The sequence below is a fragment of the Balaenoptera physalus genome, assembly GCF_965194825.1.
Source record: "Balaenoptera physalus genome assembly, chromosome: 14".
In the NCBI taxonomy this organism is placed as follows: Eukaryota; Metazoa; Chordata; class Mammalia; order Artiodactyla; family Balaenopteridae; genus Balaenoptera; species Balaenoptera physalus.
In genome coordinates this window covers 52634654-52645914 of record NC_138893.1, presented here as the reverse complement: position 1 = coordinate 52645914, position 11261 = coordinate 52634654, and the positions used below count along the sequence as shown (strand labels likewise).

At 56.5% G+C, this 11261-nt stretch overlaps 1 protein-coding gene across 10 annotated transcripts in view; it reads right to left on the bottom strand.

Moving 5' to 3' along the window:
- Positions 1-241: 241 nt before the first annotated feature.
- The window catches only part of HPS1 (HPS1 biogenesis of lysosomal organelles complex 3 subunit 1), a 23445-nt gene continuing 12425 nt past the window's right edge, over positions 242-11261 (bottom strand). For 6 of the 10 annotated variants that reach the window (XM_082425151.1, XM_082425156.1, XM_082425153.1 and 3 more), the window contains 10 exons: positions 10265-10320; positions 8819-8986; positions 8545-8724; positions 7385-7446; positions 6754-6888; positions 6603-6667; positions 5427-5572; positions 3229-3342; positions 1506-1588; positions 242-997 (listed from right to left, as the gene is read on the bottom strand). In XM_082425151.1, coding sequence (XP_082281277.1) covers positions 835-997; positions 1506-1588; positions 3229-3342; positions 5427-5572; positions 6603-6667; positions 6754-6888; positions 7385-7446; positions 8545-8724; positions 8819-8986; positions 10265-10320 — 1172 coding nt within the window. In that variant the 3' untranslated portion in view covers positions 242-834. Of the gene's footprint in view, positions 998-1505; positions 1589-3228; positions 3343-5426; positions 5573-6480; positions 6668-6753; positions 6889-7384; positions 7447-7840; positions 8002-8544; positions 8725-8818; positions 8987-9367; positions 10107-10264; positions 10321-11261 lie in introns of those variants that run through there. The other 4 variants (XM_082425152.1, XR_014253469.1, XM_082425158.1 and 1 more) reach the window with 4 other exon arrangements.

Below are 11261 nucleotides of genomic sequence, written 5' to 3'. Positions count from 1 at the left end.
CCTCTTGTCCTTGTGTCCGTTTGGGGGGGACTTTCAGGCTAGAGGAAGGGCTGTACTCCTGGGGCAGTGCTCTCAATCCAGGGCACACCAGGACCCCCAGAGAAGCTTTGAAAAACCTTAAAGCCTGGGATCCACTGGACCGAGTGACACGAATCTCTGGGGCGAGGCTGGGGCAAGAGTCAAGAACCAAGAAGGGCACAAAGAGGCCACCGAGAAGGGCCAGGGGCTTGAACAGTCACAATAACCATAACCAGCATTTATTGAGTGACTGCCGCACAGCCGGCAGCCCCACGACCACCCTGAGAGACGGGTGCCGCCTCGCTGAATGTGGGGAGACAGGCTGAGAGGTGGGGAAACCTGCCCAGAGCCGCAGAGGGGGCATGGCAGAGCTGGAGTTCAACCTGGCCAGGAGAGCCCCTTTCACCTGGGGAGGGGAACGGCTTCCTGGGAAGCTTTCTCTATTCTGAGAACAGCAGACACCCACAGGCAGTGGGGACTTCCTCTGTCTCCTAGGGGTAAACCGAGAGGCAGCTCCGAAAGAGGGGCTGCCCCGGGTCTAAGCTCACAGCCACTGCTGTTCTAAAGAGACGAAAGAAACCCTCTGGCCCTCCTCTCCCTTCAGAGGGAAGGATTTGGGGGTTTGCTCGTTACCCGGAATGGAGGCTGGTCTAAGTGGAGTTTCTTTAAGAAGCTCTGGGGCCGCCCTGGGGACTGTGCCATCCTCGGGAGGCTGCCGTGCACAGCAGGAGGCTCTCACCATGGGGATGTCTGCAAGCCAGGTGGGCCTGGAGAACTGGGTGCACGGGCAGATGCACGGGGGCAGCCCACCCTGGCCTAGAGCAGGGGGACACGGGAGGCCTCGCCCAGGCGCCGGGCCAGCTCGCCGGCCTGCTGCACCAGCACGTCCGTGGGGATGACCGACAGGTGGAGGGTCAGCAGCTCATGGCACCTGACAGCCTCAGCCGGGTGGCTCTTGCTGTAGTAGCGCAGGAGCTTCCTGGGGGAGGGAGGGGGAAGGAGGACAGGATTCAGGAGGGAGCCAACCCAGGGGCCTTCCCGGCACTGCACAGGTATAAGGTCACCTCACCAGGCCCTGGCACCAGGCCAGAGAGGCCTTCCCTGCCCCTCGCTGACCCAACCTTACAAGGCTCAGCCCCAGGCCGCCACGGCCCAACCCTCTGGGTTCCTGATCCTGGAATGTGGTCCACTAGATGGCAGGGCCCCATCTATGGGGCACACAGAGCCGGCAGGGAAGGTCTTCAGGAGCCCAGAAGAGATGCCTGCAAATGCTGCCTCGATGTGCCAGCAGGAAGAAGGGCAAGAACCCCAACGAGTGCCCCACTCTCTTCCGCTCACTGAATGCCTGGCTGTGAGAAGCGTCTAACAAGGCGGCACAGGCTCAGGGGGACGTTCCTGAAGGACGGGCTGCACCCTCTGTGGGGACTGGCACTGATCGCCCACCATCTGTTCCCCTCTGCGCCCAGGGCCCTCTGGATCGGCGTCACCTGTAGTAGTCTCCTCCCAGCATGCCGACGGGAGCCGAGTCATCGGACAGGACAGGCACCTCGATGATCTGGAGTTTGTACCCCTGGGGAAGGAGGCAGGGCGTCTGGAGTGGGGAGGCGGTGGGTGTGGGGGGAAGAGCGTGGGCTTGAGTCAGACACACTCGGTCTGAGGCCGGGCTCAGCCCTGCTTGGCGTGTGCGTGGTGCTGGGAAAATGCACTGGCCTCTTTTTACCTTGCCTTCTCACCTGTGAAGCGGGAAGAAGAATAAACTCCCAAAGAACATTAGACATGGATGTAAAGTTCCGAGCGTCGTGCCCGGCACCTGGTAGCGCTCATTCCCATCAACCAGTGGACCTGGGTCAGCGACAGGCACACGTGAGGGAGGACGACCCGGGGGCGTGTCATGAAGAACAAAGCGTTACCAAAGGCCCAGTCTCTCGCTGAAAGCAACGGGTATTCCCAGGGTAGGACACGGCAGGGAAGGGACTCAAGCTCTGTTGGGCTCCCACGGTGTGCCAGGCGCCCTCACGGGGCCCCTGCGGCGCTGTGCTCACCGGGCTCGCGGGCCCGCCCCGCGGGGGAGGAGGAGGACTTGGTGGCGGCCCAGGTGCAGCCAGACTTCACACCTGGGTCTCCCCGCACCACAGCCTACTGCCCTGTGGGGCTAACCACACACACACGGAGCCCTGTCCCTGCCTAGAAGCTAAGGTGATGGTCACGCTCACATCCTGGGCGCTTCTGAGGCGGGCACAGGGCAAAGATGGGAGCCTGCAGGTCAGGAGAGCCGAGCCTGCGTTCTGACATCATCACCTAGGACCTCGGTGGCCCTGGCCATGGTGTCTGATCTCAGGGCATCAGTGTCTCCATCTGCAAAATGGGGTCAGTGACACCCGCCCCGACCATCACATGGGCTGTGCAGATGTGAGGCCGTGAGAACAGAGTGAGAGACCCTGACGGCTGCACTGCACCATGCAGGAAGGGGGGAAGGAGGGCTCGCTGACAGGGGCAGAGAGAGGGCAGGGCACGAGCAGGGGAGAGGACAGGACAGCGGTCCAAGGGAATGTGGGACGGAGAAGCAATGGCCCTCAGAGAGCTGGAATGATGGCCAAGGGTGACAAGTGAGGAGGAAACAAAAAGAGAAAAAGGAAACGAAAGCAGAGGAAAGAGGGGAGACACAGAGCGAGACAGTGAGACAGAGCAACAGCGAGAGGGGGTGGGAGGACATAGATAATGAACTCCCGTGACCTGCGCTCATAGTGCAGCAACAGTGAGGTTTGGCCAACACGGCCGGACGCAAGAGATCTGAGCCTTCCTGCTAGCTTTGCCCTGGGCAGGTTGGTTAACTGCTCTGAGCTTCGGTTTATCAGCCTCTACAATGGGAACTGGGAGCCGGGCTCTGTAAGTGCAGCTGATGACACTGAAGCACCACTGAGGAAGCGCGGGCTGAGCGGCCTGGCTCACGCGGGGCGCACGTCTGTTCACATGTCACCGGGATGCTGCCTTGATCAGTGGCATGAGTTTTTCAGAGACTGGGGTGGAGGGACCTGAGCGCAAATGGGACCTGAGTTCTGGGTGCCAACCAGCTGGGCTTAGCTGTCAGCTCCACCAGGGACAAGGAGAGCTGGAGACACAGACTGAACAGAATCCAGAAGAAAGGGATCCAAGAGTCACAGGGAAAGAAAGCATTTCAGGACTGCCCTGCCCCGGGCTGGCCACACCCACCATCTCGTTCTCGAACCACAGGAAGTAGGAGCAGTAGAAGTCCCCCTCGCGGGACAGCAGCGTGGTGTAGCCCTTCTGCAGGTATCTGCGCGCCAGCTGGATCAGAGACCAGACCTGGGGAGAGGAGAGAGGGCTCATCTCTGCAGCCTGTGGGGCAGCCCTCTCCCCACGGCAGGGGCTGGGCTCAGGCTCTCAAATCCCAAGGGGAGAAAAGCACTCAGAGGAGGAGCTCCTGGAAGGCCAGGGGCCTCTCCTGCTCATCTTCTTCCTTAGTGTCCGGGCCCAGCCTTGGCTCAAAGCAGGAGCTTAATAATAAATGGATGAGGGATGGATGCATGGACGGACTACCCACCCCTCCAGTTACTGCGACGACAAAATATACGTATAAACACTTTATGTACCTTGACTATACACACAAGCCATAAAGAGTAGATTCATCTTTCAGGCCAGAACAGAGCCAGGGACCTAAGCGAAGATGAGGGGGTGGCCACCTGGAACCCTCCCGCTGTCGAGGGCCAGCCACTCACCTGGGCCCCTCAGGACTGAGGATCTCTGGCACAGGCTCTATGCCAGAAAGTTGCTGGAAAAGTGTTCGAACGCACAGAGTGCCCTGGTCCAGGAACGTCCTCTGTTCCGGGGCGAAGTCTGAATGAGGGCTCACCAAGGGCACCGATGGGAACACAGTGACCGAGGGACAACGCGCCTCAGATCCCCTCTGCGATATTCTCCTGCCTAATTCAAGGACTTCTGACGCTGCCTGTGAACTGCCCTAGGGAAGCTGGCAGCAGGGGAGGCTCTGCTCCCCCACCTCCCAGGGCCTGGAAAGGCCTGCTGCGCTCTCACCAAAGAGCTTAGAAAAAGCTTAGCGGCAGGCATACAGGAGCTACTTCAAACCTGACCACAATGCAATGTCTAATGAAATCTGCAAACAAATACATGGGTTTGCTCTGTTTTTCAGGAAAGCAATTCGACAACATGTATCAATAACCTTAAAAACATTCCTTCCGTTTGACTTTGTAATTCCATTTCTGGGATTCCATATTGAGAAAATAATCAGAGATGAGGACAAGGATATATGCCCAGAGGTATGTGCTGCAGAATTATTTACAACCGCAAGAGCCTGGGAACAATCTAAATGTTCAACACTGGAGAAACGGCTAAGTACATGATGTTACGTTCACATGATGGACTATTGTGGAGCTGATGATAATCACGTTGATAAAGAATTAATGACATGAGGAAATGCACCAGATATAAAGTGAAGTGAAAATGTGGTAAACACACTGCTTATACAGAATGATCTCAACCATAACAAACTGCACAGAAAAACAATGAAAAGAAATGTACCAAGATAACCCCAATTATCTCCAGAAGAGATGAAGATGCCGGTATGGGTGGTACCAGGAAATGCTCAACCACCTCCAGCTACATTCTGTGCCACATGCTGTGTTGAGTATTTTGCATGCATCACCTCATCCATTTGTAATCTCTGCAGCAATTCTATGATGTCACTAGTGTTACTATCCTCTTTTACAGATGAGAAAACTGAAACTTAGACTTCGTAATACCCCAGGCCACACAGCTAGTGAGGGGCAGAGCTGGGTCTCCAACGGGCCTTTTGTCAGGATCTTGTTTTAACCATTATGATACATCTTATTTGGATACACAATGTATACAAAAATGTATAGTTTTTTAGAAAGTAGCAGAGGTCCTCCGTTCTCCCCACCAAAAATACTAGTTTGCTATGAAGATGAATCAAAGAAGAGGACCCCTGGAGACCGTTTTCTTCGTAGAAACCACCTAGTTTTACATCCTGATACTCAAGCTGATTAACCCGTGTGTCTTCTTTCTGTTTTAGTGAACTCAGCCAACACTTATCAGGCACTTATTTATGCCAGGCACTGAGTTAGGCCCTGGCCATTTCCTCCCCTGAACTCGCTGCCCAGACTCCGCCGCTCCAGGCACACTGACACACCCGGGAAGGCGGCCCTGAGCGCCGACCGGCATCCCGGGGTGACGAAGGTGGGCACTATTCCTAGGAGCCCAAAGAGCTGGGTGCAGACACCGGGAGGAGTGCCGTAAAGGGTTCTGGCGGGGGTGCTCAGAGCCCCCCGGGAGCCCGAGGGCGGGGCTAGTCCTCTGGGCAGGGGTCAGCACGCCCCGTCTGATGCGCGAGGGCCCGGGCCAGGCCAGGTTACCTTGGTTCTGACGAAGGTGGCCAGGGGCCCCCTGCCCAGCTCCGATGACGTCCTTTCAGTGCTGCTGAGGGAAGGGGCCACCATTTGGCCGGTGGTGCGGTCCACGTAGATGAAATGCACCAGGCCTGGGAAGTCTTCCAGGTAGGTGAGGGTCTGAGTTAAGGTGTTCGTTAAGCCAGAACCAGGGAAGGAGCTCCTCTGTCCTCGACCTAGGCTTCCAGCGAGGCCCGCCCCCCGCCCCCAGGATCCCCCTCTTTCTCAGGTCTCTCTTTACTGTTGAACCCCCAACGCTGAGAAGGTCTAAGATGCAAGTACAACGGATCCTTGGCTCTGGCACATTTAATGCAGGGAGTTCTGGTCCCAACAGGAACACGGTATGTTCATGTTTTACCATTTTCATGCGGGATGAGTTTAAATGATCCACACACTGCGGCTGGTATGAGAGCAGAGCTATAGAGCTAAAGAGTGAGGCTAGCTGGCCGCCCACCCGCACGCCTCGCCGTGATCCTGTTCACCTCTACGCTTCATCTCCAGAGGCTGGAACGTTCCCATCTGAGAGGAAGGGCAGTGGCTGGAGGCTAGCAAGGCCTTCTCACCTGCGCACTGAAGACCGAAGTCTCCGGAGACAGGCGGCCACACCCTTTAGAGATTTTAATACAGAAAAAGCTGTTTCATATAAAGTTCCAGGGAAAATCAGTATTTGGTAAAATTAGTTCTGTAATAAAAGGGTAAGTCTTGGAGGTGGCTTTTTAAATGGGGACAAATAAACACATTTACTGCAGGCCTTCTCAGAGCCTTCACACGCCACTGTGTACTGTGACCTCTAAGAAGGAGGATGTGGCCCCTCAAACCTACCCAACCCCAGGCCCCTGCCCCTCGTGGGAGACCCACCGCCCCTTAGGCTGGCTGGACAACGCCGACATAAACGATCCCCACGGCTCTCAGAAGTAACTGTGGGAGAGCAGGAATTTCTGAAATTCCAGCTGTGGAGCATTCCTACAGACAAGGCCCTTGGGACACTACCTCCTATCATTTTTCTTCACAAAAAGGAAGCTGAGGTGGTGAAATATCTGCTCTTTTTCCCCAAAGCCGCAGTCCTTCAAGCGAGTGGGTGGAGGAGGCAGGTAGTCCCGAAGGGCCTTCCTGGGCCTGCTCAGGGCCAGGCACCAGGATATGACACCATGGTGACATTCCTCCGGCTCTTCACCAACAGGAAGTCCTTCCAGTCTGCCAGCTTTTCTCTGCCGAGGAAGCAGGGGGAACAGGGCTGGGGCCAGGTGCGCCCCAGCTCCTGCCCTGGCCACCGAGGGGCCACACCCACACTTACTGCATGAGCGTCTGGACCTGGTCCTGCAGGTGCTGGGGCAGGTAGGGGCCTCCCCGGCCCGGAGCCGTGGCCAGGAAGCTGAGCCGGTAGATGGCGCAAAGCTGCCTCTTCACCCTCCCGCATGCCTGGAGCAGCCTGCGCACAGAGGGGAGATGTCACAGGCGGCAGGGCCCTAGGAGGGCACGCCCGGGACGGTAGCCCATCCCCTGTGATCACCCTGCTGCTGGACTGACGTACAGCACAGCTGGCGCCCCACACCCCGGCCCTCACGGAGCCAGGAGGCAGCTCCCCAGTTTCCCCCCAACGTGTGCTCTGAGCACTTAGAATCTCATCCAAACTCATGGTTTATTTCATGGAGAAACGAGGGGCAGTGACTCGCCCGAGGTCACACAGTGAGTCCGTGCTGAAGCCGGGCCTCTGCTGGTCGTGTCGGGTCCTCAGGCCCTGCTCCTCAACCTCTGTCCTCTCTGCTCCCAGCCTCCCCTCGGCATCCGTGGGCTGGACCCGCCCTCCCAGGACCCCCTCTGCCCTCAGAAGCGCCTTCCTGAGCAACCTCTCCCCCTGGGCCCGGAGGAAACTTGCTCCTCTGTCCAAACGACTCCCCCCCTTGACCTCAGAGCCCACCACTCACTCCCAGGATGATCCGGGCTCACTTCTGGAGAAGGCCTTGGTCTTGAACTCCAGCCAGGTGCTCTGTAAGGAGGACAGGTGACAGGCAGCTTCCTGACAACATTCCCACAGCGAGGTCCAGGGGACACCCTACATTGGGCTCTGAAAGGCTCCAAAAGGCCCCCTGCCTCCATGGCTTATTTAGGCCCAGCACACACCTGCCATCCACAGCCAAGCTAGGTCTCTGGCAGGTCCCCCAGCACCCTGCACCCCGCTGTACACCAGTCTACTCATTCAGCAGGCATTTATTTAAAGAGCAGTTTCTGTGTGCCAAGTACCGGGCTCACTGCCTCGCTGGCAGACACCATAAACCAATGCTGTCAGAGGGACAGGCAGGTGCCTCAAGGGAGGGGCGGACGCAGGCAAGAACTGGGGTGCGCCCCCCTCAGGGGAGCTTTGCATCCTAACACGTGCTCACTGGAGTGCGCTGGGCACGGAGAGATGCTGAGCGCTGCGGACTGACGGGTAGTTTGCGTCTGGGCTTCAGTTGGCTGCTCTGCCTCTTCTAATCCCTCTGCTCGTTTTCAGACCAGTGCGAACTCCGTGCACAACGAATCTCAGTTCCTCGAGCCCTGCCAGCTACACGAGTGGCCTGAGATCTCAGCCCAGTGTTCTACCCTTGAGAGCTCTCCCCCAGGCTCCGGCCTGGGCTGTGCCCCGTTTCCTGCTCTGCTCGTGCACTGTCCCAGGGTCTTGGCCTCATCTCCCAACCTGGGTTCTATGCCCCCTGCGGGTGCAGCGGCCTCCCTGTGTCCGGCACGTCTGAGACCAGCCAGGTGGTGAGGGGTGTGGCGGGCAGACCGCTGGCCGTCACTGAGCCCTCGAGTTGGGCTCTGGCTCCACCACTCACCAGTCCAGTAACTTTGACCAAATCACCATCTATCTGAGCCCAGGTTTCCCCGTCTAAAAAATGGGAGCTATAACTCGTCACACAAGAACGTTTTGGAAATGTCAAGTGCCACTGCTGTAAGTTTCTGTTCCTGTTTCCTAATGGGGGAAACAAGGACCACAAGCCCATGGTGGGGTGTGGCAGGGCCCAGAGCCTGGGTGCCTCACCTGGTGTGGACAGAATGGGCCCTGCCCCCTCTCCCTAAGGTGGGGTGCCCAGGGCTTGCGTCTCACCTGAAGCTCTTGCCCACCTCGATTCTTGACAAACTTGTCCATCCTCTGGCGTAGGTCCCCCATGAGGGGGTGGGACCGCAGGGCACTGCCGGCCTCCTGCCCCTCCTTCAGCTTCTTCTCCAGTAGAGAAAACCCATCCAGCAGCTGGTACAGGGCCAGGGCCAGGGCCGTACTGGGGCTCTAAGGAAAGAAGAGCAGGGCAGGGCAGACAGGGGCAGCCGTGGGGTGGGCATCTAGGCTAGGGCGTTGCCAGGGCAGGTGGGAGTGCTCGCACCTTGGTCAGGAGCACCATGTTGATGCCTGGCCACAGGGGCAGGCAGTACATGGTGTGGGGCACCATGGGGCAGTAGCTCTCTTTCACGGTGGCATCCAGGAAAATCCTTCTGGGGCTGGAGGGTCCTGGGGAGCGAGGGACCAGCGTCTGGAGGGTGTCCTCAGCCATCTGCGGAGGAAGAGGAGCTGTCAGCGGGAAGGGGTGGGCAGCCGTCTGGCCTCCTCCCCACGTCGGGTCCACCCACGGCTGCCCACTTGCCATCCTCCCTGCGAACCACGAGGCATAAACTTTTCTAGCCCCAAGAAATCCCAGTTCCTAAATCCCTGCGCTCTGCTGCGGTTGCCCTGGCAGCTCCCGTCCTGCTGCCCCTCTCTCTCTCAACATCTTTGGGGCCCTTCTGCCGGGAGTCAGGACTGGATGCCACACAGGGGTGGCGGGTGGTAAGAAGGGACAGGAAAGGTGGGAAAAGCAGCCGGGGTCGGGTGGCATGAAGGGGAGGAGGCTCCTCTACAGCTTTATGTACACGAAGCATTTAAAGCTGATTAACACCTGTCATTTCACCACCTTCAGGCCATCCTGACAGTCATTCCAGGGGGGCAAGTGAGGCATAACAGGGCTAAACAAGCAAGACTCCAGCCTTACAAGGGCTCTGAGTAAGAAAGTCTTTACGTGCAAAAGCAGAGAATTAAGGAAATCATTAGGGATGCCACAGAAACTTCTCTATAAGGAAGTCACTGTAGTCTTACGATAACAGCAGAAGACTCCATACAACACACTGGTTGTTCCAGGAATTTGCTAAATAAATAATAACATACGCATGCAATGCACTCTGAACAGTCTTGTTAAAAACCACACGGCCGAGGAGTGCCTAGTTAATGGGAAAATGTTCAAAAAAAGAAAAAAAAAAGAATAATGAAATACATCAGGATTCAAATTTGGTAAAAGAAAAAATACATATGTCGTGTGTGTATGTGTCAATGCACATATAAAGTCACAGGAAAGACTAGAAGGAAACACTCCGAAAGCTTAATGGTAGCTAACATCTGGGGCTGGGATTTGAAAGTGAGTTTTTTCCTTTTCCATATTTTACTTTTGTGTTTCCCAATTTTTCTACAATGAACGTATTTACTTTCTCATTTTAGAAAACATTAACAATTAAGTTGGACTTTCACTCCCAAGAACAGTGAGGGTGGGGATTTCTCAGGAGTGGAGGCCAGGTGTTTGGGGGAGGGGGAGGAGGAAGAGGGAGGCGGTCACCCTCATCCACCACTCCCCCCGCCCCTGCACTGGCCGGCCAGCCACGAGAGAGCACGAGGAAGGCCAGCGTGGCTGGAGAGTCACCCCAGGAGAAGCCCTCCGAGTCCCCAGTGCTCACTGCAGCATCTCAGATCAGCTGGTGCCCCGGCCAACACCCCCCACCCCCCGAGCCCCCCAGAAGAGACTCACCTGGACATGGGGAGCATCAGTGGGAGGGGTACCCCCATCCAGCCAGACTGTGCTACCTGCAGGCCATAGGTAATAACATAACAACATAAATAATGGCAAAATGTAAGTACTGGCCCAACAGCCTGTCAGCAGGGGAGGATGGAGCAGAGATGGCCCCATGCCATCAGCAGCTCACAGCACGTTAGTGTGAGCTGGAGAGACTTCCCCTTCTCATCCTATCCCAAGCTGGCGAGTGCAGGGCTAGCTTGGAGGTACCAGAGCTAGAGCAGCCTGGGCCGGGGAAGAGAGGCTCCCTGCCGCCCCAGTGGGCTGCGGGGGGAGCTCCTGCACGTGTACCTGGCAGTGGGGGTGGGGTGTCCCTGAACCCCCTCCTCGGCCCCCAATCCCCTCCTTGTTTCTGCCCTCTCTAACCCTTCAGGCCCCTCCCTGGCTATAACAGTGCCTCTTCACTGGGAGGCAGCACACACTGTCTACAGTTCCCCATTTGTTTAGTCAATCAGCAAACTTTAACTGAGTATCTACTATGTGCTGGGAACTGAACTAGATTTCCTTTCCTAGGTCAGCTCACAAAAACCAGCTGAACCGACCGCATTATTTGAAATATTGTAGGCTTGTAATAGCGCTCTCTTGTATATTTCATTACAAATAACTATCATTTATAATCATGTTTCTCTGGGGAAGCATGTGTCTGTGCTTCAAACACCTGACTTACGAATGGATGAATGCAACTCCACCCATTTGTAAGCAGTGAGTTCCGTGCACTGTGGAACAGGCATTATTTACAGCTTTGAGGCATGAACAAACAAACTACTGAGAGAAAGGGGCCAGGAGGAGGAATGAGGGAAGGGAGCAGTGAGAAGAAAATGGAACTTCAGCCATTACCCCAAAGCAGTGCTTTCTGACGTGTTTTGGGCTCGTGGGGAGCTTAGAGAACCCAGGACAGTTATGATCCTGGCCGCACAGAAATGGACAAGCAGGGATGAATTGGCACATGGTC